The 20297-nt window shown below is 40.9% G+C and overlaps 2 protein-coding genes across 2 annotated transcripts; both read right to left on the bottom strand.

Moving 5' to 3' along the window:
* Positions 1-1052: 1052 nt before the first annotated feature.
* LOC308301694 (zinc-binding protein A33-like) lies at positions 1053-9041 on the bottom strand. The gene is made up of 7 exons (XM_080745768.1): positions 8559-9041; positions 7528-7744; positions 7145-7240; positions 6126-6356; positions 5584-5606; positions 4664-4782; positions 1053-3306 (listed from the first exon to the last, which is right to left on the bottom strand). Exons 1-7 carry the CDS (start codon positions 8774-8776, stop codon positions 2759-2761), a joined length of 1452 nt encoding a protein of 483 aa, XP_080601894.1. The 5' UTR covers positions 8777-9041; the 3' UTR covers positions 1053-2758.
* Positions 9042-12725: 3684 nt separating this feature from the next.
* On the bottom strand, positions 12726-17756 carry LOC308303783 (uncharacterized protein). The gene is made up of 2 exons (XM_080748277.1): positions 17272-17756; positions 12726-13802 (listed from the first exon to the last, which is right to left on the bottom strand). Exons 1-2 carry the CDS (start codon positions 17692-17694, stop codon positions 13125-13127), a joined length of 1101 nt encoding a protein of 366 aa, XP_080604403.1. The 5' UTR covers positions 17695-17756; the 3' UTR covers positions 12726-13124.
* Between the last annotated feature and the right edge of the window lie 2541 nt (positions 17757-20297).

Raw genomic sequence — 20297 nt, 5'->3', positions numbered from 1 at the left:
CCAATCCTCAATGAACAAAAAGATTGGCATGGAATGATGAAATGATGAAGTTTCTTCTTTTGGAATAAGCAAAATAAGCAACAAACAAAAAATGTATTGTATAAAACAAGACAAATCAGTTCCTAGTGGTTTTGGAGAGAAAATGAAAAATTCCATCAGAAATGATTTGTCCACACTGAAAGTAGACAAATATATTTATATTGGTATTACCATGACGGGCCGCATAGACATGCCGCAGCTTGAATAGCGCTGGTTTAGGGGAAGTCAAAGTCCTTCCACCTGTAAATCGTTCAGACAGGGAACAGACAGAGAAAGGACTCAAGCTTCAAATGAGTCTGAAATCAGGCTATACTGGCCCTGATCACAACAGATAACACCTACACACATTCAAATAGTCCAGCCTGTACTGATAACCTTTGAGCCTACATGAGTACACTCATGTTTGCTGAATTAACCAGGAATGCCAGGAATACATCTCCATCTGATGAGTAATGAGCTAGGTTTATTTTTATATATTGCCGGTAATTAGAGAACAAACAACGGCCAGGTGCACTGGTCTCAGACAGGAGTCTCTTTTTGAGGGTCTGGGAGAGAGAAATGTCTCCAAAGACAGGTTTTAGGCCTGCATAGTGTGCTGCTGGAACAGTAGTGATGTGGAAATGTGTTTAGATCTCAGGCAGCACTGTTGTGTCCCGAGTTGACCTATCATGTGTAGTGGCTACTGGAAACAAAATATAGTTTTAAAACTAATTTAAAGATGCAACTTTACTGCTTTGAGCCCAGGTCTGTGCAAGCGCTGAACAAAAACATAAACAGGATTGTTTCGTCTAAGGTTCTGTCCAACCTAGGCACAGGATCCAAATGTCTCAAATAGCAGGGAGACAGTATAAGTTATATTGTATAACAGTTTATTCACTAGGCCTATAAAGTTAAAGGCCGTAATAGAGCTTTATAGTGCCATGTTTGCTGATTGTCTGGCACTACCAAAAAGATTAGAGCTCTGTGATAACAAAATAATTTAATAACTTTTATTTAAAAAAATAAAGGGTCACCATATGCATATATTAATGTGCACAAAATAATCACAGCAATCAGAGGCAAAATCACCAGTCAACAAAAAGATACAGCAAAGGTAATAGAAACTGATTCTAATTCTATCATGTTGTGTTTTGAAGATTAAATACAGATCAAAGCTTAGATTTGATGTCTGGATACAATCAGATGTCAGTTATCCCAATTGTTAATATCGTCCTGGTCAGTCATCCTAACATGGTTTAATGTCCTGAGATAGGTTGTATAGCGTAGTTTGCCATATAATGCAGTCTCAGAATTTCCAAAAGAAAGTAAAAGGTATGTGTATGTATGTTCACCGAATCACTACACATGGCTAGTCCTCAAGAAATAGTCAAAATTAATAATAAAGTAGCACAAACAATAAAACATTTGCAGAATTATACAAACATGGTCCAATTATAAAAAATAAAAGTACCCCATAGCCGGGGAGCCACAGGCCCAAAAGCTCAAAGAATAGGGTTTTACCTGTGACGTCATGACATACTTTTTATTTTTGTTTTTTCTATTCATTTGGTCATTAAGGTACACAGAATGAGAGGCCTGCTCTGCCGGAAACTCTGCGAAAATAAGTTATGGCCATTTGTATATTCACTCCATCGACTTCAATATACAGGAAAAACACACCAAAATAAATATGCTTTAAGTAGCATGTGAGGGGTCAAACTAGGGGTTCTTCATGATTCTGAATCCATTGCAAGTATTTGTTTTGCATGAAAAACATTCCGAGGGCTAGAAAACGGACCAAAATAACAGTGATGACTCATCACTTTTCACAGGTTTGAGAGGCTGAAATCTAGCCCAAGGAATGTTTTTCATGCAAAACAAATGCTTGCATTGGATTCAGAATCATGAAGAACCCTTAGTTTGACCCCTCACATGCTACTTTTTTTGGTGTGTTTCAATGAAGTCAATGGGAAACCTTTTTTTGCAGTGTTTCCGACAGAGCAGGCCTCTCATTCTGTATTGACCAAATTAATAGGAAAAACTAAAATTTGGAGTATGTCATGACATCACAGGTCTTCTCTCATTTTGGCACAGTGGCTCCCCGGCTACCACAAATATAACCCAAACACTCAAAATGTTGAAAACAGAGCATTGTCAATTCATAGGCACTAAAGAAAGGCACAAGTCAAGTCTGGTTGTTACAAAAAACGTACACAGGCCTGTCACAATTATTACATGCAGTAATTGCCTGATTGGAATTGAGCTAATTGCAATTATTTTGCGTAATCTTTACAATCGATTTCCATTTATCTTTATAGCCTAGACAGTTGGATTGAAAGAACAGAAATGTAATATTTTCTTCGTTATTTTCACGTCATTGGCTATCATGGTCTGTTGTGAGCTTCTATATCAGCTTTTTATTAAAGTATACAATATACCTGTTATGGCCATAGTACTATTTTTTCCTATAGTCATTGCAAGTCATTTCATAGGCGTTTGTATATTTTAAGTTGTTTGTCATATTTGCCCACTGCAATTTTAGTTTCCAAAGCCTAAAAGGTACCCAGAAATCTAATATTTATGAATATGTTCAATGCCAAGAGATGAGATAAAACAATCTACTGCAATAATATTACATAGCGACAAGAGCATTATGTAATAGTTAGTATACAGTATATTCATAATGCTCACATCAATATCTGGCTCAGGCCCAACAAACACTAAACATGAAGTTTCCTCCTCATGAGGTATGGATAGATATCTTTCCTGGTGCCAGAACCATAGGTGTGCTATGGATCCCAGGGCCAAACAGAGGGAATATTTTTTCTTTGAACTGACACGTCAAGGTGCACAGATGCTTCGACACTTCACCGTCCCAAAATGACACCTCGTTCTTATCCATGTTCAAACTGATCCGGATGCGCGCTGGCGGCTTCTCTAGCTTCAGTTCCTTGCGCTCTGGGGTCATGACGGTGTAAACCCCCTCGCTGTGGCTGATGGCCCACACGCCACGCTTTGTGGACACTGTGAAGGTCTTCTTTCTGATCACAGACTCATTGCACACACCCAAGATCCACTTGGGAATGTCGCCCACAATCACATCCCATTTGTGCCTGCCGCTGCCGACAGTGAAGCCCTCGCTACCCATGACAAACACTGTGGGATCAAAGCGTTCAGGGTTGGCGGGTGCCACTGCCATCTCTTTCTCCTGGATTCCTTTGAGGCTAGTCAGGGTAGGGTCCAAAGCCAACCAGGCAGAAGTTGTGTTAGGGTCGAACACCACTGGGTCTATAAAGAAAGAAAAAAGGTATGATGAGCATGTTGGTAGGGCTGTCACAATTATTACATAATCGTCTAATCGCAATTATTTTACATAATCGCAATTATTTTGTCAGAATCGTTTGCATGTTGAAAAGTGTTCATATTTTCAAAAATAGTGGAAATAGAAGATCTACAAGCTCACAGCTTGTAGATCAGCTATTTCCACTATCAATGTTCTTTTTCAAGTATAAAGTTGTCAAATATGTAAGTAATTACTTTGTATTTTTACTTTTAGTCATTGTCAATAACAGAAACACAATTAAAGGAGTCATCCAGACCAAAACACATATAGGGTTAAATCTGCCTTTTATCATACCCCTTTATACCTGCTTTAGTCCATTTTTTTCATAGCTGCCCCTGTTGCTAGATTTCGGCTACCCTGTTGCTAGATTTCGCAGGCCCTCTTATAACTAACAGAGTAGATAGACTTTATACTAGTGCGGTTATTTCTTCAGCTTCAAAGTTAGTATTTTTTTATTGGATTGTGTTTACACAACGACCTGAGACCAACCACACCGCTGTTTTGACCTCACAGGCACCCTTACTTGTCAAACCAACCCCTCCCTCCCCTCCCTTTCTAGCCTCTCCTCTCCCTGCTCTGGTGCAGAGCAGAAGCCGTTTGACAAGTAAGGGTGCCTGTGAGGTCAAAACAGCGGTTTGGTTGGTCTCAGGACGTTGTGTAAACACAATCCAATAAAAAAATACTAACTTTGAAGCTGAAGAAATAACCGCACTAGTATAAAGTCTATCTACTCTGTTAGTTATGAGAGGGCCCGCAAAATCTAGCAACAGGGGCAGCCGAAATCTAGCAACAGGGGCAGCTATGAAAAAAATTGACTAAAGCAGGTATAAAGGGGTATGATAAAAGACAGATTTAACCCTATATGTGTTTTGGTCTGGATGACTCCTTTAAATCGTTAATCGCTTTATTTGAGTGACAATTAATCATCATGTAAAATGTCATAATCGTGACAGCCCTACATGTTGGTACCTTGCATGGTTTCATGACATGAGTGTGAATGGGTGAATGTAATGGACTTTGTATAAAAAGGCATGAATGCACCATTTACCAAGAGAGGAAGAGAAATACCCAACACCCCCTAGATAAAAATGGTAAACTTGGGACACTCGACAAGAACTATGCCCAGTACAGGGTAATCTTTAAATTCCACGCAGGTGCCAGTAAAGGAACTATCCTTGTCCACTGAGATTCCCAAGTAAAGACAGTAACTACATTTTTGGATGAAGAGTTATGTTTGGGGTCAAAGGTCAAATTAGCCTTATGTTTTGGGGAAACAAACTCAAAACAAAGGACTATACTCACTATAATTGATATCGGCCTGCATGTCCTTCCAGATCTTGAAGCCCAGAGAGCCAACATGTTTTGCCATGTCCAGGAGAGCGTCCTTAGGGTGCTGTGGGTTTTCCCACATTAAGCGGACCCTAATGCAAGATGTAAACAGTGAAACTTTTAGCAAAGATGGGGAGAGTATGCAAATGCATGCACACATTCCTTTTAATGCACACACTATTGTATTTTATTTTATAACTCACAAAGTGCAATGTTTCTGGAATTTCCTTCTGTGTCAATAAAGTATCTACAGTAAAGCCCTTTGCACACAGGACAGTTGCGTTTCTTCCGTTTGCTGTATGAATAAAACGCATTGGATTTGGTGTGCAATGCTGTGCGGAATCGGCGCTGCGGATCCCAAAAGGAGTCATAAAAGGAGTGATGAGTTTTTTACCGCATGCGACAAGACGCACAAATCGAACTGCGTTCGACCGAGAAAGAAACGCACGGCCGCAGCCACTCGTCGCACAGCTAATTCCGATCCGGTGTGCATGAGGTCGTAGAGAATCATTGTTTTCTTTTAAAAAAATTAAATTGTCCGTTTTATCCGTGCGGATAAACGCGCCTGTGTGCAAAGTGTGTCTCTGTCCTTCTGGCTCCTATGTCTTGTTACATTTGTAGTATTTGTAATATGTCTTTTATTTGCCACCATAGCAGGGTTGCAGGCTTTTATTCATGATTTATACATGAGAATATTGGCCACAATGCATGATTCTGAGTGTAACTTCAGCTCTGAGCTGTGTAGCAGAGGGAGAGGTTCCAAATGGGGCTAATGTTTCTCATGCCCATCCAGTAGTATAAAGGTTTGTATTTCTGAGGTCTCTAGTCTATACCAACTGCACAACTGTACAGGGCCTTTTGGAGTTAAATTGTACATTTTTCTAACTGCTTACCTCATAGTTAAATCCGAAAATTTCTGAAATACAGACACACAATTTAAGTTAGTATAAGGTAGAAGAAGAAAACAAAGAATGTTTTACATTGAAATGATAAACCAAAACAATCCTCTCGTATTCTGTTTGAGTAACATTGTATGCCACTAATTATTCAGTTATTAATAATATATACGCATCTAATGGCTCTTGCTGCTTCATAATAAATAAAGGTATTGCATTTTGGGGGAGTGATTTAGTTTAAATGTTACAAGTTCACTATGTCACTGTTACATTGTCCAACTGCCCCTGCAAGCAGGAGAGTCCCATTTTCTTTGACATCATAAATCACGCTTAAGTTTGGTGTGTATTAAATGGATAATACTAATAGTGCGAATTCCGTGCCCATTGAATGTTTGGGCATGTAAGGCCACTACTACAAGTATTTATTTTATGTATGGAAAATGTTCTCTAACAAATAAAGATCGATAGTCTCTCTCAAGTCTAGAATAAGTATGCAGAACTGCACACTGTCTTATTCTTGCCATTTTCATGAAATTTACCATTAAGAACGGTACGTCCTTATCCTCCATTTCCTTCTTGATGGTGTCGATGTTATCTGACATAGCCTGGATGTCATTGCTTATTTTTGCTATCATATTATCCATGGCCAAGATCTTCTGCCTCTCCTCGTCAGCCAGGACCTTTAGACGGGCGGCCTCTGCTGTCTCAAGGACTTTATGGAGTCTCTCAAACTCTGCCTTGATCATCTTTTCTGCCTCCATGGTCTGGTGCTGTAGGGGGGGGTAGAGAGAAAGACAAGAAAAGAATGAATACATAAGAGCAAATGTTGTATTTGTATAAAATACAGCAATTACTGTACATACATTTGGTGACATTTGATTTTTTCATTCATTAAAAAAGTGCAGCAGCAAAAATCAAACAAAAAGCAAATAACATTTTGACCCTGCGTGTTGTTATCATGCAATGTCGAGATGTTGTTTGCTTGTGCTTTCCACAGCAGCAAGCTGTTGTCTGTACAGGCATCTGCAAAACTTATCTCTGTACAATTACTGAACCTGCCATTAAAACAATGCCAATAGAATTGAGACTTGGCATTTGTTTCATTCTTCACTGCCTTCTTATAACTTATCTGCTACATTAAAGGTGCTGTAGTCACTTTTTCTTGAAAGACTGACGCTAAAATAAAAATAATGTTACGAAAGTATTTTATATATGTCTTTCTATTGTCAGGCCGACTTTGTTTACATCTCTTCCAATCAATCCATATAAAAGAATAGAAGAGGGATATAAACAAAGTCGGCCTGACAATGGCCAAAACGACTATTTTATCATAATTTTACACTTTTTGTGGTCATTTTTAAATAGAAACACATAAGTATATGAAGCTTAATCTTTTTTATAAAATATTTTCTTAACATTTATTTTAGCAGCGGATCTTCTACAAAAGGTTGACTATAGCTCCTTTAAAATGGCTTACAGTGAGCCAAAATAGCATTACCTGTAGAGCCTGCTAATTAAATACATTAAATAAATACAAAATTTGACAAGACAACATTACCTTGATGCATTCTATTGTTTTACAGAAGTTATTTCTGGTTTTCACAAAAGTGTCCATTTTGCTTTCAGAAACCTGGACATTATATCCCAGCTCCTCCTGGAAAGTAGAATAAAACAGTAATCAAAAAGGATTGCAAAATAAATTGCGCAAAACAAACGTTAAAATCATTTCTATTAGTAACATAAAGTTCATAAACCTAGTGGTTCTCAAAGTGGGGTCCGGGTTCCATGGAAAACAACACACATTTTGTATGGGAGGCCCTGGCTGGCACAAACTAATTTCAGATGGGGGTCCACTCCATGCCTCACAGGCCAAATACTAATTTGGGGGTCCTCCTTGAAATGAAAGTTTGAGAACCACTGTATCATAATAACATGTCTCACCTTACAGTGGGACGCGGCCCTAGTGATCGGCAGCAGATCGTGTGAGACATGCTGCGGCACGCATTCCACACAGATGGGATTCTCGTCATTATTACAGAAGAGTGTGAGCTCCAGGTGGTGCTGGGGACACTGGTCGACCGGAGGCGGTTTGACTGGTTTGGCTGGTCTCAAGACCTCCTTCTCCTTCACAAAGGACTCACAGGCATAGTTGAGCGCCCTGTTGGTAGAGTGGGTGATATGAAAAATACATCATATCATAATATCACCTTTTCAAGCAGTATCACAGCTTTTTTATGTAGCTTTGTATGGCTATTTTTCAAGTTACTTAACAGTGAGTACAACCAACTACAAGGTAACAAAAACTAGAAGAAACGTACAGTAATAGACCATTTTTAAACCAAAATACTCTGTAGGCAGAGTAGGCTACTTCGGGTTGTTTTCACTCTGCATTACAGAGTGAATATAGCTGAAAACCTTTGCAGAAAATAATCCATCTACAGTCTACAAGCTTACATTGCAATGCAACGTGAGGCATTGTAAGCTTGTGGATCTGCTATTTCCTGCAAAGGTTTTCCTCAGAATACGAATGCTGGGGTTTAAGTGGTTAATGAATTCTGGGAGGGGCGCTGTTGCGCGCGCACACACACACACACACACACACACACACACACACACACCACCGCTCAGTTCACACAAGTGTGATTTTTTTTTTACCAGTTGCGAACGGCTGCTGCCTGCAAGTGGTTTTTCAGGGCAATTTTATGATTAATTGAAGACTTTATCATAAGTTTAGGGTAAAGTTTCATGACGGTACAGTTCACTGGTACAATGTCTACTAAGAGATCCTAGAAAAGACTGAGCTTATTTCCACAGGAAACCATTATCTAGTCATATAACATTGAATGACAGACAGATAGAACACAGTATAGGCCTACTGTAGATTATGTCTAGTTCTCTACAGGAGTTATAATTTATGGCTAGAGATGTTGTATCACCTCAACGATATTAATCACCATATCGCCCACCCCTACCTGTTGGTGATCTGTTGCTCTTCTCTGCACTCCACCCTGCATACGGGACACCTCTTGGTCTCCGCCAGGCATCTCAACAGACATCCTCGGCAGAAGCTGTGACTGCAAGGCAGCAGCACCGGATCCGTAAAGATCCCCGTGCATATGGGACAAGTCAAGTCCTCCTGGAGCGGAAAGGATTCCTCCTCGTCGAAATCAGAAGTGTCCATCTGAGCCATGATGGCTCTGATCTAGCGTCAGATACTGCCTGTTTACTTTCGCTCTCTCTTAGCAAGATGGCTAACTTCTCGTTTTCGAACAGCAAACTGCGGCAAACATACGCACCCCCGGTCTCTGTCGATTTGTCGGCGCTTTCCTTGCCTCTCTGCTCCTTGTCAGGACAACCAACCTAAATGTGTTTTTGTTTTTCTTATTGCAAAATGGAAACTATTGTTCAACGTTTTGTTTTGGAGAGCTACGTTGCTAGCACTCACTAGTCACTACTACTACACTACACTCCACTCCACACTCAAACATGAACGCATAGGAACTTAGGAAGGGGAAACAAGTCACGTGAGGCGGTTCCCGGAAGAGTTTTGAAAATCGAGACAAACGAGAAACACACAGGAAACACCGAGAAACATCAGTCCTCCAGACCATAGAATATAAGGGTCCAGACTCAGAGAGGCTCTGGGTTGGACTTCCATATAAGGCTCTGTTCTCAGTTCTCAAACATTTTCATGTCAAAGAAACCCCTCCGAAAACTTGACAAGATTTGTATCTTCTCTTCTTTTTTTACATTTTCAAATTGTTTTGAAAATAGCAGATCTACAAGCTACAATATCTAACGTGTTGTTTGTTGTAATGGTTTGTTTGATTGAGTGAATAATTTATAGGTTGCATAGGAAAAAGTAGTTTCATGACAAATCACGTGTACTAAAAGAAGCTTTTATTGTCTCCAGACTCTCTCCAGAGAGTATGTTTTCCCCTCCGTCCGTGCGTCCCTCCAGTCAGTGTGTTACCAGCTAATCTCCGACGCCGTTGCCCCGGTCACTCCCAAACTGAGCACACACACTCCCTGGATGCCAATTCAGAACCTCTGCCCCACATTTTTCACATGGCCAGGTTGAGGTTCTAGCGCCACCATGAGGCAGATGTTTACAAAACACATTTCTGTACACTACTCCTAGAGATTTTGGCTCTAGGAGTTGGCTCCCAGTTTGCAAGATTGCTCTGTTTCAAACAAAATTACTCAAATCATGAACACACCGTGCAATCTAGGTGAAATTGGGCTCACACATTCCCACTAGGCAGAGGAAGAAATGCCACTTCAAATTTCTCAAATCAGCCTCATGGTGGCGCTATAACAGGCCAATTTGTGTTTTTACTTTTAACTCCACAGATAAGTGGAAAACTTTGTATGCACGCTCCCTAGAGGCTAAGGATAAACCTTTGCCCTGCATTTTTCACATTTGCATGTTATAGCGCCACCAGGAGGACAACTTATGTAAAACACATTCTTTGCTATTACTCCATCAGATTTTCTCCAACAATCACGCAAATCAGTACACAGTATCTCTATCCACCTCTTTCCGCGCGAATTTACTGGAGAATCTTTTGCACCACACTTCCGGTTAACAGCAGACATACAAGCTAACGTTGCGTCGCAGATGCAACCGTTGTGAGCTTGTAGATCACACTCGGCTGCGGCGCCGGAAGCTCCGTGCAACTTCTGCGCAATGCACGATGGGATGTTGGAAAGTTGTGGATAGTGATCAAGAGCGATCCGTCTGATATTTCATATTCCATCCTAATTGGCTAATATTGGCTTGTAAAGTTTGCAGGATTGCTCAGTTTTTGAACAAAATGTGTCAAATCAACACAGTTTGCGATTACCGTGAAATTTGCCACATATATTCCCACTAGGTCAAGGAACAAATGCTACCCTTTTCACATTGGACTGTTATAGCGCCACCAGCAGGTAGACTTTAGCAAAACACATTTTTGGAACACAATGCCTTAAATCATATATGCAGCGTCCGATTGCCATGAAAGGTCGAAGATTGGCGAAGAACACATGCCACCCTTTATACATTGGCCTACTATAGCGCCACCAGGACGCCTGGCCTGGTGGAGACCTGCTTCTAGTTTACACAGGAACCACTTTATCTGTCTCATAACATTGAAAGACAGACAGATAGAACACAATACTTTGCATAGGATATCATCAATAAACAAAAGGGAAAACAAAAAAATGAAAAGGGAAATATTTACAGTGGAACAGTGGTACATGTTTTGGTAGGCACAATAGTATCATAGTCTGCAAAGTGTCTATAGCAGTAGTAACAGCAGAGTAACATTTTTAATGTAAAAAAAGGCTGTTTATCTTTGGCTAATAAAAGGGAAACACACACGACACACCGGACGTGGAGGCAGCGCAGACGCGGAGGCGGCACGTCAAAACATACAGACCCATTATTTTCAATGTACTAACTAACCCACAACGGCCGCATCCTCTGCCCCCTATAAACAATGTTGTCAGTAATGCGTAATGATAGCCTGGCTCCAGCCCACTCTCTGAGCAGATTGCTTCTCTGGTTTGGTGTTTTGTTCAAAATCTGCAGTTTATCCCGTAAGAAATGGCATTGCTCCAATGAGCGCAGGGGGTGGGGGTGGGTCTAACGAATAACCAATCCGTGCTGGCGGCCCGTTTTCAAGCGTCATCCTCAGTGCGACTGGTTCTCACGAGGAGAGTTCCTCTCTCCTCCTCCCTCTCTCCCACGGCTCTTTAGCCTTTGTAAAGTGTCTTGAGATAACTTGTTATGATTTGACACTTTAATAAAATTGAAAATTGAATTGAATAGAGGAGAAACAACAACGGCTACCACAACAGATATAGATGCTGCTATCGATGCTGTAACTTTGAAATCCGAATAACACTCTGCTTTGAAGGCCTTTATTAAAAAGATTAGACGTATTTGCGTTCACCCCACTGGATTTTGGAAGTCCCAAATCCAGTGGGGTGCCTAAATTGTAAATTGAAATTGATGACCATCTGATGTATTTCCTATTGCTCCCTCTGCCGATGCCATCATAAAGAGTGCCCCACGTGCGGACGTGACCAGGATCCGTCATGCCGGAACAGTCAGGATCCAGGCTGTGGATGTACCCCCCCCCCCCCCCAGGGTATTTAACCCAGTCAAAATGTTTAAATATATATGTTGTCGGGAGCAAGCGCTTGTCGGTTACATAAGCATAACATTTTTTTATGCTTATGTAATTTTTTTGGGGTCAGCCCTAGTGCTCACAGAGAAAAGCTCTTTGTTTATTCATTTGGCTAAATTACTGAAACAAAACAAACTCAGAAACATTTTATTTCATCTATAGCTTTGATTCCACCATCTAATTCTGTTATTCTGTTTCTCAGGCCCTCTATCTGCTCTGTACAGGAGTAAGGGAGGCTGCATTCAGAAACATCCAAGGCCATTGCAGAGTGTATGGCTGATGAGCTGATCTACGATGCCCGGATACATTTAGTAACAGCAGGCCATGTTCTTTTATAATATCATATATGATTAAGAATTTAAAGAAAGTATTTTTAGTTCAACAACTCTTCAAGACCCAAATTAATTTCTACTTTCATTTTTCAACCTTTCAGAATTCAGAGGGTGTTGTAGGAGTACTTTGGAGAGGAAAATGTAATGTTTATTCTTTTTCTTTTGCAAATATTGTGGACAATGGCATTGTAAATACTGAACAATAGGATCCAATGGTGATGTTTAGGTGAAAACAGAACAGGAAAACAAATTATTTAAACTCTTTTTTTGATAAAATATAAATGTTGCCAAAAAGCATCACTGGCTATTGCAGGGTTAATATAAATACTAAAGTGGATGTTTTCTGTCTTCAGGGTTCAAACCAATACTTCGCCATCAGGAAGAAGGAGGCGATGGAGCAACTGGCCATGGCCAACAATTAAAACAAGAAGAAATGACCGGAACCATCTGTTGAATATATATATATATATATTATTTCAGTCATTTAACTAAGTTCTCAACTTGTGCCTCTGGTACTAGAGGAGATGGGTCAGGGTGAAATAATACTTATAGTTATTTCTCCATTACTTGAGTTAATGAGCTAATTATCTCATTAATTAACACAAAAATGTACATTGCATAAAGTGGATTCTACAGGAATAAATACATAGGAATCAACTGAGAAAGGTTTGGTACACGGTACCCTTTAATCAGTTTTTTACAAGTTTCCAGCATCCCATTGTGCATTGCGCAGAAGGTGGGCGGCATTTCCGGCTTGCAGCTGCGTCGTAGTCGAGCCGAGCCGAATGTGACGTGAACGTAATCCTGACCATCATTGACGGTCCCAGAATATCCGAATGTGTCCCACACATAATTCTACAGTACATTCCCGTGGAAACAGGTGGATAGACGATGGAAGGGTTGGTGTAGTTGTGTTGCCCTCTACACAGACAGCAGGTGGAGTGGGATGTGGAGGAGTGGACAGTAGGGTCGGTGCTGCTGTGTTGCCCTCCACACAGACAGCAGGGAGGGTTGGTGACCTGATTTCTAGCTAATCTAAACCCAGGTCTGACTCCTCGGATTCAGAGATGTCTACCTCAATCTCAATACTGGCATATGGAGTAGACGGCTCTCCTATGCTCTCCTCTAAAGTGCAGCCATTTTCTATGTGAGCGTTTAGCTTATGGACCTGTGCTCCACAGAGTTCTGACAGAGCATGTTGCTTGAGGACACTATTTCCATGTGTGGTGGTGATTCCCAGCTTGCTCAGACATTCGAAGGCTGCTTTCTTAGCACCACCGTACTTCAGTACAGTGTTGACGTAGTATGCAAATGCTGAAAGATGGTTTTCTCTTCCTCGAAGGGCAATGGCAGCTGCTGCACAGGCGTGATTGGTTTTCATTCCAGATATGGTGCAGAACAAAGAGAACATGAATGGCGCCATTCTCTCCAAATCCTCCCTGAGGTTGTCCAAGGAGAAATTCTTTAACTCTTCAGGGGAACTCTTCCACAACATGAAGCCCTCCCTTCGACGACACAGATGTTGGCACTCCTCGTCAATAACTGCTTCTATGACATGTTTGAGATCCGCCATTAGATCATCATGCTGCACCATCAGTCTGGCTGCTGTTGTGAAATTGCCTTTTGCCAGATGGTTAATGACTCCACTGATGCCAGCGTCACATCTATACCTCTCTGGTTTGGGTTTACTGGGGTAAGTGATATACACCTAAAAAGGATGACATAACACAGAATTGTCATTAACAGAAACATTATAGAGCATCGCAGTGGGTGTGGTTTACTGGTTCCACTAAAAAAAATCTCCCGTTCATTTCCTCAGACTTTCGCGAAAATATTTATAACAATTATGTTAAGCCTAGAACCAAGCCATCCAGGATGACAGTGAATCACAAACATGAAACCTTTGTTTCTATGAAAAGAACATTTTAACAATCACTAAACAAAGGGTATTTATTAAATGTAGTATATCAAATAATTCAATATTAAAATATGTTTATAGGATCAAAGGTTTTATGGTCGTGATTCACTGAAATCCTGGATGGCTTAAATTAATTGTTATAAATCATTTTTGTAAAAGTCTATGGGGAAAATGAATGGGAGATTATTAGTGGAGCACCTTGACCACACACCTTGATGAAGCTTACAGATTACTCATCGATTGTCTATCAATTAAGTCAGCCTGGCCCAATACTAATGACAATAATGACTATAGTGCAGTTACAGGTTTTGTATAATAGTTATAACAGAATTGGAGAGGGCTGGAGGATAAGTAACCTTACATTAAGACGCTTTCTGCCAAGACTTTGGCATTGTGACGTTGGGGCGACGGCAGAACAGGTCGGGGGCATGGTCTGCAAAACTGCTATTGCGGCTCTACACATGCACAAATGCGAAATATAGCACACCGGACAAGTTCTGCGAGATGTATGCGACTTGTCAGGAAGCCTTGTTTGATGTTTTAGTCCGTATTTTTAAATAAAATGAGTTTTTACCAAGTGTGTGTCAATTCCAAATCGAGCATCACTGGTTTGGTTAAACATGGCTGCACTTATCACGTTTGATTGATTGATTGAAGACTTTATTAGAAGTTTGCATAGGAAAAGGTACAGTTTCATGACGGTACAGTTCACTGGTACAAGGTCTACTAAAAGGAGATCCATGAAAAGACTAAGCTTATTTCCACAGGAAACCATTTAAGTATCTCATATAAGAATGGATGAACGTGACGTTCATCCATTCCCCCATTCGCTCATACAAGGACATGACGTATGTGTACGGAGTACGGAAGAATGCACAATAATGCTTCCAGCCACCAACGGGCGCTGTTGCAGCTAACATTGTAGCAAACGAGGAAAAGCAGTACACTTGGTAAAAACGAATTTTATTTAAAAATACGGACTAATACATCAACAAGGCTTCCGGACAAGTCGCATACATCCTGCAGAACTTCTCCGGAAGCTATATTTCGCATTTGTGCATGTGTAGAGCCTCAATTGCAGTTTTCCCGACCATGCCCCCGACCTGTCTGACAAGTTGGTAAGACGCTTCTGCCGTCGCCCCAACGTCACAATGCTAAAGTCTCGGCAGAATGCGTCTTAATGTAAGGCTAGAGGATAAGTACATATTATATATAAGGCACTGTCTGGATATAGAGGGAGGGAGGCAGCTAATTCCACACAAAAAAAATTATAATAATAATATAATAATATTATATATATATATATATATATATATATATATATATATATATATATATATATATATATATATATATGTGTGTGTGTGTGTGTGTGTGTGTGTGTGTGTGTGTTTTTCTTTCAACTTCATTAAGTGGAAACTCAGCTTAAAGGAGCTATAGTCAACTTTTTCTTGAAAAACGGATGCTAAAATAAAAATAATGTTTCGAAAATATTTTATAAAAAAATAAGCTTCATACATGTGTTTCTATTCAAAAATGACCACAAAAAGCGTAAAATAATAATGTTGGCCATTGTCAGACCGACACTTTGTTTACATTCTAGTCTATAGACTAGGATGTAAACAAAGTGTCGGCCCTACAATGAAAAAGTTGACTATAGCTCCTTTAACTATCTTATCTATTTTCAATTATTAAACAAAAAATCTCACTGGCTCTTAAAAGCATTCAGAGGAATAACCATTTTAGTAATAATTGCGAAAACCCTTGTCGCTTGTCTGACCTTCTGTCCGTCCGTACAGGAAGTGAGGTCAGTGTGATATCACGTGTTTTTCAGTACAGGAAGTGAGGTCACGTGACATCACTTTTATGCCCATATATGAGTCATTCTGTACCACATCACTGTGACTCACTGTCACTCTGTGCGACATCACTGCTCTGAAGTTGATTGCATGGCAAAGCGAAAGTTGATCACAGTGATGTGCTACAGAATTACTCATATATGGGCATAAAGGGATGTCACGTGACATTGTACAGAAAATGGAGGCCGTAAATGAGAATGTTAGGGTACCGCCTTATGCCCATATATGGAGATCCACAGGCATCAAACCAAGGCCCTACGTTTTATGCCCATATATGGAGATTCCTATATTGTCAATATTAAGAACATTATTATGGCCCATATATGGAGATCCACAGGCATCAAACCAAGGCCCTAACTCACCAAGGCCCTGCTTGGCATTACTAATTAACGTACGTTTTCTTTTATGCCCATCTCCATGTATGGGCATAGGCTATATAGTATATTGTATGTATATGGATTGTCTGTCTGAAACCGCGTTTCTCCTCAGTGGCTGGAGCAATTGATCTGAAATCGCATCACCATCAGCATATGAACACACCTGACATAACTGTGAAGCCCGTTTGTCACTTTCACAAATCGTATGCTGTATAATTGCATTTTTATGGTGTATCTATATCTATTTAGCCTACAGTACCTTTTGTGACCACACATGTTAAGGGAGGGGCGCTGTTGTTCAGGCCATGCACAATCACACACAAACCCACACACACACACGGGGGGGGGGGGGGGGGGGGGGGGGGTGTGTGTGTGCAGGCGGGCAGGCAGGCGGGCGGGCGGGGGGGGGGGTGGTTCTGGCCCTGTTACAGATGTTGTCCAAAATCATGCAGATCGGTACACAGTATCTCTGTAGCCGTTAAATGGAACAGGTATTTCTTACATTGATGCTCCTACATATTAGCATGCAAGCACCAGTTAAAGTTACTTTCCATCCCTCATATACTGTGTGCACAGTGCACATCCCATAATCCACACACTGCACATCATTTCGGAGCTCATATCTTTGAACGGGTAAGGGCTAGTTATTATTAATACAGGATAAATAAAATAAAAAAGTCCATATGGTCATTCCCAGCATTGGCGCAACCTCGCCCCCGCATGTCACCCTGAGGTGTCTTACTAGTATACACACAAATACATAATCAAGGGGCATGGCAGACATGATTTAAATGTAGTTATTCTATCTATGATTGAAATGTAGATAGAATAACTATTAGATCGACAGACAGATCTGGTAGTATAACTAGAGACACACACACACACACACACAAACACACACACACACACACACCGCCTTTAATCAAATACATGGGTGGGAGGATGGGTGCTAAATGCTGCTAACAACAGTAATACTTTGTTGGCTTGTCAACACGTTTCAACGTGACAGTGTGTTATGTTTACCTCTGTCAAACTGACACGGGATCCTGGGTTAACACGCTGACAAAGAAGCTTCTTTTTCGGAGGAGTCTCTATGGGTGGAGGAGTTCTTGGTTTGACTGGCGTATCCCGCAGTCTCTTCTTTCCGTCATTAGTTGATGGATCAGATGTGTGGTTGTGGTGGTCTTCTTTCCATGTGTTCAACAGAGCCAAAGCATCCTCCACCCCTCTAAATTTCCGAAAACATTTGCCACAGATTCTTCCAGAGTAACCGGGAATTTGTGCAAGGGTTATGCCAACATCCAGAAAACGTTCCGACAAACTCTTTTCAGAGGCTGTTGCTGGCCGTCCAAAAATAGACCGTACGTTGCAAAATCGCCCATTCACAAAAACGTTTTCTTTACAGAAACGACAGGTTTTGTCTATACTAGTAGAGTCAGCACACATCGTATTGTTTGATAAACTTAACTTATAGGCCTATATTTATTGTTTAGACTCGCTCCTCTCAAAAATCCCTCCAAATCTGCTCTTGTTGACAAGCACAGTGTCGGATGAAAAAGACGTCACATGTAGGCTGATCCGCTGATCTCTAGTGATTGGTTTCTTCTTCTTCTTCTTTCTCTTGTTTTACGGCGGTTGGCAACCAATTTTATGGTGCATTACCGCCTCCTTTTGATCCGGCGTGTGGATCGACACCTAAATCCTATTCACATTCACTCACTCATTCACACTATATCTATATCCTATCATAGACTCCTGTTTCCCTCAAAAAACCTAACAATACCCTAACATGTGCTCTTTTCCCCATATTTAACATAACCTTTAGTGTAAATTCCTTCACCCCTAATTCCCTCAGCTGATTCCTCATTGTCTCCCTCTCTCTCCCATACCCCCTACAATCCATTATAACATGTTCCACTGACTCCTCTTCCTGACAAACCTCACATAATCCTGTCGGATGCTTCCCTATTATTTTCAATGTTTTATTTAATCCACTATGCCCTAATCTTAATCTCGTCAATATAATTTCCTCTCTTCTTTGTCCACTTCCAACCCTATTTACTTTAACACACTTTTGGACATCATACAAATGTCTCCCTTTCTCCTCACTATCCCACCTTTCTTGCCACAATTGATTTATCCTCTCCCACACTACACTCTTAACCTCTGCTTTACTTATACTAACATGCATTTCTATTGACTCCTTCACTAACGCTTTCTTAGCCATCTCATCTGCTTCCTCATTCCCCTTCACCCCTACATGTGCTGGCACCCAAAGAAATTTGGTCTTGCCACCCTGCTTTTCTATTCTTGTGATCGACTGCAGAACTTCATAAAGCAGCCCTTGACGACTGCTTGAATGGAATGACCTTAGACTAGCCAGGACTGAAGCTGAATCTGAACATACCACTACCTTCTCAACTCTTTCTCTCTCCACCCACTTTAATGCTACCAGCACCCCCAGCATCTCCACAGTGTACACCCCTAAATTATCCGATGTTCGCCTATTAATACAAATTCTTTTATCAGGAACTACCACCCCAAATCCTGTCACTCCTGTCTCGGGTTGTTTTGCACCATCTGTATATATTTGTACACACTCACTATACTCATTACTTAAATGATTACTACAAGCACAAACCAGGTCTACCCCCTCACTCCTTTTAAGTTCCATCAAGTACCAATCCACCTCTGGCCACACCATCCTCCAAGGCGGCATCGCCGGGTACGCCACTGTTGGGCTCACTTTCCTTCCAAACACTCCAAACTCTTTTGCTATATCATTTCCCACCCTACCAAAATGGTCCCGTTTGAACTTTCCATAATCCCAGCATTCCTGCAATACTATTTTTGTAGGATGGGAATCACTATGACCTTGCAAGTTAGCCCAATAATTTGCCTGTAGCTGTTTTCTTCTCATTAACAGAGGCATCTCTCCCAATTCCACTTGTACAGCAGACACTGGAGATGATTTAAAAGCCCCACTACATACCCTTAACGCCTTAGCCTGAATCACATCCAGCTTCTTTAACAAAGAAACAGCTGCTGACCCATATACTATACTACCATAATCTATTATGGCTTTGATCATTGCCACATAAATGGTCTTTAATGCAGAGCAACTTGCCCCCCATTCCCTACCACTCAGACATCTCATCACATTAATAACTTTCTTGCACTTATCTTCAACTTTCTTAATATGGTCTGCCCATGTTAATCTAGAGTCAAAATGCACCCCCAAATATTTAAAAGTACCCACTCTTTCCAAACCTTTCCCATACATCCTTAATTGCATCCCTTCCTCAATTCTTTTCCTGGTGAAAAATACTGTTTGCGTCTTTTCCACAGAAAATCTACATCCCCAGTCATACCCCCATTCTGTCACTTCATCAATTGCTTTCTGTACTTTACCTATTATATGATTAATATTCCTTCCTCTTTTCCACAATGCCCCATCGTCTGCAAACAGTGACCTGCCAATATCTGCTGGTAGCTTAGAAAATACATCATTTATAGTGATTGGTTTAGGGCAGAGCGATATATAAGAGAGTGGCGTCACGCTTTGAACTCGCCGCAGACCGGAAGTGGCTTCGCATGGAGCCGTTCTCATTCCTAGCGAGCCTCTGCCCCTTCCGCCCCCATTCTAGCCGAGGCATTAAAACTCGCTGGAAGTAGACCAAATCACGTCTTTTTCACCATTGTAACGCATTCACGGGCCTCTCTAAGGTAGATAACATTATTAAAAGAGTGAAAAAGACGTGATTTAGTCTACTTACCAGCGAGTGAAAAATGAATGGGGGCGGACGGGGCAGAGGCTCACTAAGAATGAGAACAGGCTCCAAGTAAGCTAGGCTAAGTTAGCTTCCCACCATAGAGTAAATAGGCTTTCCACGCTTACTATGGGAGTCGACGTAAGTGACGTAACTCTCTCTTCTACAACTCTGGTTTAGGGGAAGTCAAAGTCCCTCCCCCCTCCCCATAAATCTCTCAGAGAGGGTCCAATCAATGTCAGACACAAAGCAATTTTCACTACTTATTCATTATTTTTT

Source organism: Nannobrachium achirus, assembly GCF_963921795.1.
Source record: "Nannobrachium achirus genome assembly, chromosome: 2".
Lineage (NCBI taxonomy): Eukaryota > Metazoa > Chordata > Actinopteri > Myctophiformes > Myctophidae > Nannobrachium > Nannobrachium achirus.
The sequence above is the reverse complement of the archived record's forward strand: the minus strand, read 5'-3'. Positions and strand labels throughout refer to the sequence as shown.

What these genes read in the sequence shown, in the direction of transcription:
- LOC308303783 (XM_080748277.1), bottom strand. Translation starts at nt 17,694, where the DNA reads ATGTGTGCTGACTCTACTAGTATAGACAAAACCTGTCGTTTCTGTAAA. An exon ending in CCCGTGTCAGTTTGACAGAG is followed by an intron (nt 13,803 to 17,271) that starts GTAAACATAACA and finishes CATCCTTTTTAG; the next exon opens with GTGTATATCACTTACCCCAG.
- LOC308301694 (XM_080745768.1), bottom strand. Translation starts at nt 8,776, where the DNA reads ATGGCTCAGATGGACACTTCTGATTTCGACGAGGAGGAATCCTTTCCG. An exon ending in GGGCCGCGTCCCACTGTAAG is followed by an intron (nt 7,241 to 7,527) that starts GTGAGACATGTT and finishes TCTACTTTCCAG; the next exon opens with GAGGAGCTGGGATATAATGT. An exon ending in GCAGGCCGATATCAATTATA is followed by an intron (nt 3,307 to 4,663) that starts GTGAGTATAGTC and finishes CTTTCTTTATAG; the next exon opens with ACCCAGTGGTGTTCGACCCT.